The sequence below is a fragment of the Leptomonas pyrrhocoris genome (assembly GCF_001293395.1).
Source record: "Leptomonas pyrrhocoris isolate H10 chromosome Unknown, whole genome shotgun sequence".
Classification (NCBI taxonomy): Eukaryota; Euglenozoa; class Kinetoplastea; order Trypanosomatida; family Trypanosomatidae; genus Leptomonas; species Leptomonas pyrrhocoris.
In genome coordinates this window covers 316,835-330,188 of record NW_015438358.1, presented here as the reverse complement: position 1 = coordinate 330,188, position 13,354 = coordinate 316,835, and the positions used below count along the sequence as shown (strand labels likewise).

The window sequence follows — 13,354 nt, the reverse complement described above, 5'->3', positions numbered from 1 at the left end:
AAACAGAAAACAAACTGAATCGGAAAAACAAAATACACGAGGGTAAGTAACGGAAACTGCAGATGCACCTTGCATCGAAATGGAAAAGCGCGTTTCGCATTATTTTTGGTTGATTTTTTTTTTTTTGGGGGGGGGGTTCACATATAAGCGTTGAGAGACAATAAAAACCGAATATGAAACATTGCAGTATCAGAGGAAAATATGTGTTGGGCCTGTCCAGACAGAGCCGAAGGGTGCATCGAAGACCACCATCCAATATCAAATGAGAGAAGCTACAGCACGAAAACACAGAAAAGAGAATCACTTACAGTCGAAGCACGAATACCAAAAAGAAAAAGAACATAAAAGTGAAAAAATAGTATCCTATGTGTTATACTCCAGTATTTTCTTTTTGATAGAGTAAAACGAGAGAGAGAGAGAGAGCACGCAACCACAACTGTTGCGTAACTTCAGAAAGAAAGCTCTTCTTTAAAGGGTAACAATATCGAGGCGATATGTACATATTTGCTGTGGTTCTTCTCCTTCTTCTTTTTTTTTCCAGGTTGAGAAGACTGATACGTCGTTCTTTTTCTTGCCTCGAAAACACGAGAGTATTTATATCGATTTCCAGGGACCTAAATAAGCGCAATTAAAGAGGGGAAAAGAAGCCAAAGTGGAGCGAAGTAAAACACAAAAAAAGTGAATAGTTGCTTTCCAGAAAGAGACAAAAACACGCACAGAGAGGCAAGACGACAGACGAAGCTTCGTGCTCGTAACACTTACGAACGAAACTGCAAACCGAGAGATAAATGAGGGCAATTTCAAAAAAAAAAAGAAGAGAGAGGAGAAAACGACATCCAGCAACGCTACATCAACAAGATTTGGCAGGTATCCCAAGGCTCACAACACAGAACGCAAGAGACGTTCGATGTATACCGAGAATGACACACGCACATACGAAGAAAAAAAAAATGGTCTCTCTGCTGTGCAAACCATGCGAAGAAAAATACTTAAAAAGAAGAAAGACTTCGAGATAAATAACGTGCGTTATTTATCATACACTTCTGAAATGCGCGTTTCTGGAGAAACCAAACGTAATACTATTAAAAAAAAAAAAATAGAGTAAGAAGCCAACAAAACGATCCACTACACACAAGTCGAAACCATTTCAAGATAAGTGTAATCAGAACGTGCCAACGTTGCTGCAATTTTCTTGTGTTTCTGGATGTGGCTTTTTTTTTCTATTAGTATTACGGAGAGTGTGGATTTTGCGTTGTTGTTCTTGTGTTCTGTGTGTGTTTGGGAGATCGCCATTCACCGCTACTTTAGTCTCCTTGCATGAATCAGCAATCCGTTCAATAATAACAATAATAATAAGAGAATTAGAAATAAATGGGAAGAGCTCGGAACAAGAGTTTATAGCACACACACAAACACACACAGAGAAAAAAAAAAACTTAAGAGGAAGAACAGAAGTGAAGGAACTATGTTGTGTTAAAGGGAGGAAACCGGAACGCTGCAGACTGCACAAGACAACGTTGATGTAGACGGGGTCATACATTTCTTATCAGCGTCCTTCCCCTCCCCCCCCCCCCCCCCCGACCACTGCAACCACATGCCGTTTTTCGCCTCTACATGGAGCATTGAAATTGCGACGCATCGGAGGCGTATAGAGAGAGAAAGAGAAAGACTGCCGTGTGCGTCACACCTACAAAAAAGAACTGCAGTGAGGGATTAGAACCAGGAAAACTAAACAAGCAAAAGAAAAAAAAGAACACTCTAGGGCAAACTGTGCCGCTTCGGTGCCTGTATGCGTGTGGGTGTGCGTGAGTTCAGTTGTTTGACGCCCTCCCGCCCCTTCACAGTGTCGGAAAACAAAGCACGACACTAGAGCTCCGCACAGGGTGAGACAGGGAACAGGAACGATACGCAATTGAAGAGAATATATATATGTATATAAATTCATTTATTTCTTTTGTTCTCCGCCAGGAAAGAGGGAGGAGTCAAACCAAATCTGCCGAGAACATGAAAAAAAAATAGAAGAGAGAAAGAAGAGTTTAATGAGGTAAAAATGAGAATGCGAATGACTACGAAAAAACAAGAGGAAGAAGAAGAGACGTAATCCACACCGCTCTGCGACCGTCGCCATGTCAGCCAAGAGATACTAAAAAAAGGAAAATAACGACACGTAAAGCTCTTGGGTTCTTCCCCTGCGAGACACAGTCAAGGCGGCAACCCTTTTCTTGCTATCTGGGTGATAGCGGCAACAACAAAGCGCAAAAGAAAAAAAAAGGGTTTTAATGAAGCATTACTTCGCTTTGTGGCTGCATAACGCGAGCGTTCGTGCCAGAGTTCGCGTCCGTGGTGACGCTTGTTTGAAGGGCACACATGATGCACACCGCGATGTGTCCGTTCGGACACCAGTACGCAACCTCGTTTGAGTTGATGATGGCACTGCACTTGGCGCACGTGCCGGACTTCGGGTACTGCGACAGAAACAGCATTCGTCCACAGCTGCAGTGTTCCTGTTGCAAGGTGGAGGTGAGCTGCACCGCCGTCCGCACTGGCGCTAAGCCGTCCGCCGACCCGTTAGGTACGGGGAGAGGTGCCATGTTCAGTTGGTGGCTCTGCGAGTTGGTGCGCGAGCGCGAGGCGGCGATCATCATTTGATTTGCCGCCTCAATGCTTGCGATGCTGCTGTTGGTCCCCATCTGCATCGCGTACACGGAGGTTGGGCTGGGAGCGCCGCCGTTGGCGCTGAACAGCGCGCCGGTGGCGCCAGGATCTTGAAACGCACCGGTGCTGAAGAACTGCGGCAGTGCGTTGCCCATGGACGGCGACGGCACGTAGCCAGACCCAGCAAACGGCGACGTGGCTTGAAGACCGGTTGCGTCCATGAACGCAGCGGGCGGCACCATTCCCACGCCTGGTGCGACGCCGCCGTGCTGCTGCTGCTGCAGGATGACCGGGTGTGTCATCACCGACATCGAACTAATCAAGTTCGGCTGAATTCCGCCGTACGCCGCTGACGGGCTGGTCGGGAGGCCAGTCTGGGCGGGGTGCGCGATGTGGCGCGGCTTGGACTGCGGGGTGAGCTTCTCGAGCACCAACGCCGCCTTCGGCACGCCGCGGAGTTGATCGCGCGGCATCTGCTGCACAAAGATGGGCAGCTGTGCGGCCTGGCTGTGATCCACTACCCAGACGCAGTTGATGTCGCACAGTACGCGCTTGGTGAAGTCCAGCACGGCGTTCAGCGCGCCGGCGTTGATCATGACGAAGGCGCAGGTGCGGTCGCGGTTGTGGCTCTTCACATCGCGCACCTGCACCGTCTGCCCATACTCGTTGCCAATCGCTTTCAGCAACGCCTCAATGTCGTCCTCCGAGTAGCTGCTGGGCAGCTGGCCCACAAAGACGCCAGTGGATTCTTCATTTTCGATCTTTTGCGGGACAATTTTTTTATTCAGGAAGTCGCGGAAGTTCAAGTTTTTAGCACACAGCGGGGGGCAGGCGATGTTGCTGTAGACGTTAAAGGCGGCCAAATTGGGCGACGTGGCAGTGTTGTGCGGGGGGGAGTTCGGATTCGAAGATCCATATGCTAAAGCAAGCTGGTCCACAGCGCCGTCGCGGGAGTACGCCGCGGGGGTGTTCGCCGTGCCTGGAGTGCCGTTGTGCTGTAGTTGCTGCTGCGGCTGCATCTGCGCGGCTGGGTTGGGCGTCACGTCGTTCAGCACTGTCACATCCAGTTTTGGAATACCCATGCCGGAGAGTCGTGAGGTGGTGGAAGATTGCCCTACAGACTGTTGCTGCGGTGGCTGGGATGCCGAATGCTCGGACGGCGGTGGGGGCATCAGGGTGTTTGGTAAGGACAGCGCCCCCGACAGCACCACGTCATCGTCGTCCTCCTCCAGATCGAGAAAGAGCCCAGGGTCGTTGAGCGCGTTGGTGCGCATCTCGTCGTCGAAGAGTTCGTCCATCGCACTCGACGGGACGATCCAGCTAGAGGTGATGGCGGACGTTTTGAACGACGGGGAAGGGGAAGGGAAGGGGAAAAAATGAAAAGGGTTGAGAGACACTGCGTAAAAGATGGAGAAACGCAAAGAACTTGAAGGAGTAGCTGCAAAGAGCAGTCGGACCCCCCACGAGCGAAGATACTTTCTTCTTTCAATGCGCGCGCCAATAATAATAAAATGGAGAAACAGAGAGGGCGCGAGTTGGAAAGATAAAAGAGCAAGAAAATACTTTAAAAAGTAGCTATGAAAACCACAAAGAGCACAACAGTGGTCCAGTTTGCAAAACAAAAAAAGGCGCGAAACCACTAAAGTTAATTTAACCCACACAGACACGCAAACAAAGAGGGAAAAAAAGAGAAGATGTGCAATGCCAAAAAGAAAGGGACAGCAGGAAAACACAGAAATAAAAATTCTCCAAAAAGTGTTCCACAAAAAATATGTAGTAACAATAATACTAACTGTTACTTCGTCGTATTCCTTAAAAGGGAAAAGGCTTCTCAAAGAAGAATGAGAAAGAAAAGAATGAAAATGAGAACCAAGCTAAAAGTGATGAAGCTACTACACGCACGTTCAAACAAGCCAGCACAAAAGGGGGAAAAAACCTGGAACTCGCTGATCAAGTGATCCGTCTTCAATGATTATTCTTCGGATGTGAAGCGGTGAGAAGCGGGCACGTAAAAGTTAGTGAAAATCCCCTAAAAAAAAAAACTAGTATGAAAACCTCCTGCTTCAGATATTCGCACGGTCTTTCTTTCTGGTAATAACAACAAGAAAGAAAGGAAAAGAGATGGGGTAGAGGAAGGCTAGTAGAGCTAAAAAGTGGTATCAAATGTTTGGCTCCTCGATCGTACAAAGTCGACGGGAAAACAAAAAATAATGAAGAAATGGGGGATGGAGAAAAGTAAATGAACAGAACTTCAGAAACAATTCACAAGCAAAGAAAAAAAAAAAAGGATGCGGTGTGTATAGGAAGAGAAAGGAAGGGGGAGAAACACACGTGAAGTGAAGAGATATAGAGAAGAAAAGTAGAACCAAAAAATAATAGTAATAATGAAAGCAATTTCCAAGAAGCTTCTCTTAACTTTTTCCGATTTTGTTTTCAGCTTCAAAATTTTGTGCGAGGTGAGGAGTCAATGAAGAGTGTACTACAGGTCCGTTCAAAGCGTTACTACGACACGACGACGCTGAAAGAACGTTCGCGAAAACAAAACAGAACGAAAGAGAACGGGAGCAAGTGCGGCTAAACAAACTTCCAACGCAGAAGCAAACCTATTGTTCAAGGAAAAGAAATTTTCGCTGAAAGAACACTGAGATAGCCCCCACTACAGCCTTTGAAGGGGCAGTACAGTAAGAACGAGAGAGAGGGCGAGTGCTGCAGCAAATAACGAAAACGAGCACACACACACTCACGACAAAAACAAGAAGACCAACACCGATGCGACGAGAGAGAGAGAAGAAAAAAAAAGCTTCAGGAACAAAAAACGGTTGCAACCTGTGCTGACCTCTTTTATTTTGTGGTTGATGTTCTCCTCTCACCAAACGATCCTTTGGACTAGATATACCACTGGTGTGGTGCGCGACGCTCACAGATTTAAACTTATACAGCCGGAAGCTGTGTTTTTTTCTTTTCCTTTTCCTTTTAAAGTGATATGAAATTTAAGTTATATGGAGAGGAACAAGAAAAAGAAGGAAAGTTCTGAGGCAAAAAAAAAATGTATTGCTCTTCTTCCGCCAAAGCGGGAAATGCGATTGAGGAGTCACCGGTAGTTGGTGATAGCCTACAAAAGACAGGATCAACAAGTAATGCGTAGCGTCGAGCAGGGTTGCGAATGGCGAGGTCGGCAGCTACGGCAATTTTGTAGAAAACGGGAAAAAAAATATGTGCTCTATACAGCGCAAACGCGCGGCGAATGTTATTTCTTGGAGCCGTGTTCGCCTTTGGCTTCGCTACACGGGTTTTTGTGTTCCTTTCAAGAACAATGAGAAGCAAACAGAAGGGGGGGGGAGCCTAGTAAAAGGAGAAGGAAGAAAAAGAGGCGCTTTCAAACGTGTAAGTGTGTCACTCGTGATGATAAGATTTCAAAAAAAAAGGAAATGCATAAAATTCTATCTTTTCAAATGAAAAGGGCAGAAAGAAAAAAAAGGATTAACAGTACTCGGAAACTTTGTATTTGCCAGCACTTATTTACCCAAGAGTAACAGACAATATATAACAAATAGTGGCGTAAACGATGATTGGCTGAGGCGAATGAAAGAGCACAGAATGGATTGGTCGAGTTTTGGTAAACCGTTCCAACTATTCGTTTTCGGTTCCCGTTGGGAAGTCAAGGAAAGGCGCCAAAAAAATTATTTCTTTGCGTAAAACAATTGGTAAAACGGCGAGGAAAATACAAAAAGAATAGGTGGGTTTCAAGTGACAGAGATTTGCCTTGCGTGATTTTGTTTTGTTCTTGTCTTAATGTTGCTATTGCTGCTTTCGGCTACAACGCATTAACTAACAACGAAAATTTGAGAACGTTCGTGACGAGCAACAACAACAACAGCAACAACAGCAGCAGCAAAAAAGGAAAAAAGATCAACGAGACGAAAGAAGAAGTGAATTTCAAAATAGTGCAACGAAAAACAGAATACAAATAAGAGTAATAATAACAGCAAGCGATGACGCGAACTGCTACGAGGCAGAAGAACCTTTTTGGGAAAAATGAGAAAGATTCTTTTATATATATATATATATATATATAATGATGCCGAGAAGGAGGAATGAAGAAAGAAGAAGAGGGAGACAGAGAAAAGACGAGAAGGGATTGATAGTGACACCCCAATAGGAAAAAAAAGTTGTGATTCTTTTGGAACCTGTTAGAAGGTTTCGTTCCTTCTCCAGTAAAGTTACACCACGGCATTGTTGTGGTTGCGGTCTTGGTATCAAAAGCAGTTTGCGTTGATCCGTTATTTTCGTTTTTTTTTTGGGGGGGGGGGAGTATGAACCCGCTTCTTTTCCCTGCTCCCAGCCAACAAGCAAGACATAGGTGTGGCCTCACAGCTGTGCCGACTGCTGCGGTTTTGCAGTGCGCGACGCACGTGTGTTTCAGCTTATCTTCGCAAGACAACTCCCACACTTGTTGGATGGAGAATGCGACTGGTCCACTTACTGTTTGTGTGTCGAGTGACACGTTGACACTGTACATCAGGAGAGCGTAGCACTGTTCAATTCGCCGCTTACATCGTCATTCGTGTCTGACGTGTGCAGCTTTCTTTGATTTACATTCAAAAGGAAAAAGAGATACGACTCCGTTAGATTTCCCCACTCACACCGCCGGCGCCGATTTCTTCGTCCGCAGCGTCATACTCAAGTCTTCTTCTTTGATCCCCAGTAGGGAGTGGTACACGACCGGGCGAGTCGCCGCATCCGCGCTGTCGCCGCCGCCGCTGCCGCGACTCTGCGTGGCTGCCGTGGCCTTCTGTGCCGCCATCGCTTCAAAGTAGGTCTGATAGCTCGTGCGAAACCGTGCCCGGCGCTCCGCCTTCACCGACCGCGTGGCCGGCGCCGCTGCCGGGTCACACGTCTTCATGGCATCGAACAGCGGCGCCTGCAGCGGCCACACCAGCGCGTCGCACTCCGCCGTCGTCAGCGGGTAGAAAAGCGTAGAGGCCCCCGCAATGCTTACGGCACCGCCCACCGCCCCGCCGCCAGCCGCCACGCTGGTCGTCGCAGCGGACCCGCTGCCGGCCGCCGTCGACGCCGCGCCCGCCCCACCTTTCGCCGAACCCGCCGCCGCCCCGCCAGCCGCGGAGGACGCCTTCAGCCGCTTACCGGTCGTTGCGCCGCTGCCGCTGCCGCCCCCCGCCGCACCTCCGGTCGCGTCCTTCTCACGCCCCGCTGCGGTGCTCGCCGACTCTTCGTAGGCGCGCAGCCGCAGCAGCTCCACGCGGTGCTGCGACGGCGCAAGTGGGGCAGCGTAGCGGAAGCGGGTCGCCACGCCGTCGAGCAGCACCGCCTCCGTTCCGTGGGAGGCCACCGGGAAGGGCGACATCTCCGTTGAGGTGATGCTCAGCATCCGTGCCGCCGAGCCACCCGAGCCGTTGGACTCCTTATGACTGCCCCGTGCGGTTGCCGCGGTGGTGGAGGAAATACTGCCAGCGTGACCCCCGCCTGTACTGCCATCGTGCTGTTGCTTCGATTTGGTTGGATTTAAAGGTGCGCTGACCGCCATGCCAGCGGCCGCCGAGGCCGCCACCTCGACAAGGCCATCCTCCCCCACCTCGAACGAGGGAAGAAAAATGTGTTGGGGGTTACGCAGATAGGCGAGACGGCTTTGACGGGCCACCTTGGCGTGCAGGGCGTCCTCGACAGACAGCGCCGTGGACGCGGCACTTTCCTTTTGGTTTCGCGCCGCCTGCGACTTTGTGTTGCCGGGGGACGAAGAGGAGGCGCCGGGTTGCCCGCCCGCGACGGGTGGGGGAGCGGGCGAGCCGGACCCGACGCGGGTTGCCGCTACGGCGTCGCCGATGCGCTCCTGCAGCCACGACATCGTTTCCTTGATGTGCTGGCGCAGCTTTGCCGTGGGGTCCAGGTCCGGTGCCTCCTCCCTCAACTCCGCGCGTGGACTGGAGAAGCTCAACTGCGCGCTGAGGTGCACAAGGCTGGCGGGATCGGCTGTGTCGAGCAGGGCCAATGCGGCTGCATCGCTCACTTCATCCTCCGCCACCGACGATGATTGACGGCGGAAGGAGTCCTTGACGTACGTGTCCAGCGCATTCGACACACGACGGCTCTGGCGACGGGTGGAGCTGCTCGTCCGCCCTCGTGCGCCGCGCGTATCCGTGACAGAAGCGGCGGCGGCGGCGGCGGCGACATCGGCCTGGACACTCGTGACGGTCTTCTCCGCCAACTCTGCCACCTGCTGGCGACGCTGCGACGCCGCCTCCCTCCGGCGCTGCAGGAAGCCCTCTGGGTCCTGTTGAAACTCTTCCACATCATGTTGCTGCAGCGCCACCGCACGCACCTCGGCTCTGTCGCGCACCTGCGCAAACACCTCCGCCTGGTGTCGCAGACACTGATCGTTCCACGCCGTCGCGCTTGCCTGTGCAACAAACGCCTCGATAACGTATGTGGTCGAGCCAGCCGCGCCGCCTCCCCCGCCGGTGGGGCCGCCGGTGGTTTTGCCGACCTTCACGGTGCCCTCGTGCGTGCAGGGGAGGAAAACGTCCGCGACGAAGAGGCGGTCCTCCGCCGGCGCAGACTCAAAGACCGTAAACGCGTTTGCTGCGCCGTCCTCCACCGGGAAAAGCGACTCGCTCGGCACGACAGGTGAAAAAGCAGAAGTCGCGTTGGTGTTCTTGGAGGCCGTTGTCATGGTAGTGGAGGACACCTCCGTCGTGGCGGATGCCGCGCCAGGACGAGTGATGCGCACGGTGTACGCCATCGGCAGCGGGGTGCGCAGCTGGGCCAGGAGAGACAGATGTGTCGGCTCCACCACGTTGCACAGGCGGCGGAAGAGCACCGGGGACCCACCACGTGGCAGGTCTGCCTCGATCTGCACGTCGTGGATGTTGTGCACGACGCTGTCAAAGGCCTGCAGCTCCGCATCGGAGCGCAGCGTCAACTTCCACTGACCTGCAGGGAACAGCGGCACGGCGGGAGTGATGCCGGTGTTGCTCGAACTCTGCAGGTCAACCGGCAAGGGAGAATCCAGTTCGACAGTACCTGTTGGAACAGTGGGGAGACGCACCATGTGGAACACATCGGATACCTCGTCCACCAGATGGTCTTGTTCACGTAGCGCGGTGTCACTCAGCAGCGCAGCGGGCACGGAAGTGTAGGCAACAACGAGGTAGCCCTTCTCGTTGGGCTCCAGTTGCAGCTGCACCAATCGTCCAGCACTGCCGACCCGGAAGTCTTTCGGGTTGTCGAGGTTCACCAACACTAAGGTGGTGAAGCGGAGAATGGATACACCTCGCAGTTCGGCTCGGCTCTCTGACGCCTCGCCGGCGATGGCCGACGGCCGCGGCGGCTCTTTGCTGGCCTCGGCCGCCACACCCGAGCTGCCCTTCTTAAAAGAGGCCGAGGCGGCGTTGTTCACCGCAGCGGCCCCACCACGTACGTTCGCTGGAGACCCGCCTTTGCCGTGCGCGGATTTGCCCCCCGCGGCGGCTGCAGCACCACCGGCGCTGGCAGGGGCCCGCTGCGTGGCAGTGTTCACACGACGGTGCACAGCCAAGTCCTCTGCCGCGTCCAGCGTCGACAGCACCATCGTCAGAGCGGTGGGCTTGGCCAGCGTGAAGACGCGCTTCAGCCAGATGTACTCCACGTCCAGCAGCGGCATAGCAGGGTGCGTGCCGGCGTCCGTCACGGTGGCAAAGCCATCGTGGCTGAACTCGTTGCTCAAGCCCAGCTGCACCTCCATGACGGCGTCGGAGAGAAAGGCGATGGTGTCGGCCGCTTGAAGGTTGTGGAGATCCACCCGCAGCAGGTGCGTGCCGGGACGGAACCGCAGCTCCGTCGAGCGCAGCGCGCCGTCGGTGTACGCGACGGATCCGACGTGGTTGAGCGGTTCGGCGCGCTCCCACTGGAAGTGATGCAGCTCTACGCGTCGCTCACGCGCAGCTGCAAGATCCTGCGCCGACACCACGTTCAACGCATCATTGTCAGCAGCAGTCGCAACCACCGCCGCATCCGCAGCAGCAACAGGAGTACCAGTACTGCCGCTAGGCACTGTTGGAAGGGCCTCTGTCAGCGTCGGGCTCGATACCACCACGAACGCCTCCACCGCGGTAGCGGCCGTCAGTTTCCACCACACACACGTGGGCGCGATTGTCGATGGGTACAACGTGTCTTGCGCCTGAGCGGCCGGTTTGCTGTTGCGCATCGCCGTCGGTGTCGAACCCGCATGCGACCCCTCACGTGGTGGATGGCCGCCTTTCAGACTGACGGATGCAGGCGACTGCTTCGCGGAGGAAGCCGCTAAATCGGTTTTATTATTGCTGCTGCCGCTAGTGGTGCCGTCCCCTGCTCTCCCCGTCCCGCTGTACTGCAGCACTGCCTCTCCCGTGATGGATCTTTCGTGCGCGTACGTGCCCTCCAGTACGCGCCACACCACCACCTGCTCCATCTGCGCCATGAACTCCTCCAACGTGAGCCAGCAAGCCGTGACGGATGGGCTGCGTACGTTGTCGACCACCACCATCTCCGTCGCCGTAGTGGGCGACAGCAAGTCTGTCGCGGTGTCGCCTGCGCTGGCGCTGGTCGCGCGGGTTTTGACCGTGTCGTGGACTTGGCGGTACTGGTGACTGCTCCAGCGCTGCAGCGCACTCACGTCATCGGCGTCCTTTTCTTTTTCGAAAACGCCCTCCGTCAGCTGAATGCGCGGTGTGGTGTGGAGGAGTAACGCAAAGGTGTTCCGAAAGGGCTTCATGGCGTGTATGGTGAGGAGCTGGTAAGCCGGGCGGGCACTAGCAACGGCAGAAGCGGCAGCATCAACAGAACCGTTTTGCACCGGGACAGCGCGGAGCCCGCACACGTACATGGATTGGTCGGGGATCGGCTCATCAACGGTGGCGGAGCAGTACTCCGAGGCGTAGAGAGGCTGCTGCTCGTCTGTCTGCGAGCTGTCGGTCGCGCTGCTGTTCTTCTTCACGGTGGAGCGCTTGCTATGCGCAGAGGATCGTCGACGAGGGGCGTGCATGCCGCCACCGTCACCACTTCCTGCGCTCTTCAAGTCCTTCTTGATCGCACGGTCGGCGTCCTGTGCGGCGTTGTCGCCTTTCCCCGGCGAGGTGGGCTGCGCGTCCTGCAGCAGCGGCGTGGGGATCGTCGACAGCTTCTTCAGACGGCGCTCGTACAAGAGGAGGGCCGTCATCGTCGACACCGGTGCGTGACGCGGGGAGAGGTACTGCGGCACCCAATTTCCCATCAGCACCGACACAATCAACTCGGGCGAGGCGACCAGCGCCTCCACCCCGGTTACGGGGCCCAACGCCTTCACAATCGCCTTGCCAATCAACGCCGGCCACAGCTCCTTCAATGAAGTCGTCGTCAGTAGCGGGCGGCCGAGCACATCCACCGGCAGGCGATCATCGACAATGACTTTGCGGTACGCACCGGCGATAAACAGCTTCACCGCGTACTTGCCGAACGGGTTGTACACCGGGTGGCAGGTGCCAGGGGCGTGCGGGTGCACCAGCTCCCACAGGTACGACCCCGCCGGAATGAAGCGCTGGGCTCGCTCCACGGCCAACAAGGCGCTGTCCAGCGCCGTCATCAAAAACGGCGGTGCCTCGGCGAGGGCGGAGAGCTGCTCCGCTTGCTTCAGCTTGTGCCGCAGGGCGGTGCTGTACCGCGACCCGCACGCCTCCGCCGGAGTCTCGGCACAACCGGCGACGAGGGCACCGTCGTATGGCTGCATCAGCACCGGCAGCGCACGGTAGCGGCGGACGGCCTCCATCCGTGAGCAGTGCGACCACCGCGTAACGTCGTCGCCGACGAAGTCCTCCAGCACGGTCACCGCCTCGGGGTACTGCTGATGAAACGCCTCTGCGACGGCCGCCGCGGCGCCCTCAGCGCTGCGAGCCGTTCCTGCGTTCGACTTCTTGCTGTTGCCGGCACCTGCGCCGATCGCTGCAGCCGTCGTTGTTGCACCCGTCACGGACGGCGCGCGGCACGGCTCCTCCGCGACGGTGATTTCCATCGGGGTTAGCGCATCCTCCGAAGCGTAGGGGTTGAGAAATGGAGTCGCGTTGCGGTGCACGACGGGGCGAAAGGGGCGGAAGATATCCACTGGCCGCTTCCACATCACCTCACCCGATGTGGGTGAATCAACCGACACCGTTACCCCCGTGGGGGCGGCGTCGTCTGTGGCCGTCCGACACGCCTGGATGAAGTCAGTCACACACTGATGTCCTGCCTGATCGTGGAAAATGGCCTCCGCCCCGCCGCCAGACGCTGCGACGTGTGCGCCGGGGGATTTTGTTTTGGCGGCGCTTTGCCATCCCGCGTCTTGACCGCCATCGGTGCCGCCCCCGCCGGAGGACGTTGCGATTAGAGGGCTCCCCCAGTTCTCCTGTGCGATTTGGGCATCGTCCCAGACGGGCAGGCTGCACTGTTGGCTGCAGACATGCGAGGACGCGGAGCCCGGGGACTTGCTACGCGTGTTGGGTGGAACCGCTTTGGCCGGCATGAAGAACGGCGCGTGCTTTGAAGGGTTCCAATATATTCACGGAAGAAAAGCAACGGCAGCTCTTGAAGAGGATGGGGAGAAAAAAAACTGATTGCAAGAGCCAACACTTGACGACGAGATAAGGGAGACGCGTTGTGGTTAGGAAGAAGAAAGGAAGCAAGAAACAAAAATTGAGGATGCACGCGAAGTGAC

The 13,354-nt window shown here is 54.8% G+C and overlaps 2 protein-coding genes across 3 annotated transcripts; both read right to left on the bottom strand.

The window, feature by feature from the left end:
- Positions 1–2,276: 2,276 nt before the first annotated feature.
- On the bottom strand, positions 2,277–3,953 carry ABB37_01143 (hypothetical protein; the record flags this gene model as incomplete). Its single annotated transcript, XM_015797539.1, has 1 exon — positions 2,277–3,953. The coding sequence occupies one exon, from the start codon at positions 3,951–3,953 to the stop codon at positions 2,277–2,279; it is 1,677 nt and encodes a 558-aa protein (XP_015663059.1).
- Positions 3,954–7,294: 3,341 nt separating this feature from the next.
- Positions 7,295–13,270, bottom strand: ABB37_01142 (putative calpain-like cysteine peptidase putativecysteine peptidase Clan CA family C2; the record flags this gene model as incomplete). Of its 2 annotated transcripts, none has more annotated exons than XM_015797537.1 (1): positions 7,295–13,270. In XM_015797537.1, the coding sequence occupies exon 1, from the start codon at positions 13,160–13,162 to the stop codon at positions 7,295–7,297; it is 5,868 nt and encodes a 1,955-aa protein (XP_015663057.1). In that variant the 5' UTR covers positions 13,163–13,270. The 2 variants fall into 2 exon arrangements, with proteins under 2 accessions (XP_015663057.1, XP_015663058.1); XM_015797538.1 differs by having other exon boundaries at positions 7,295–13,251.
- Between the last annotated feature and the right edge of the window lie 84 nt (positions 13,271–13,354).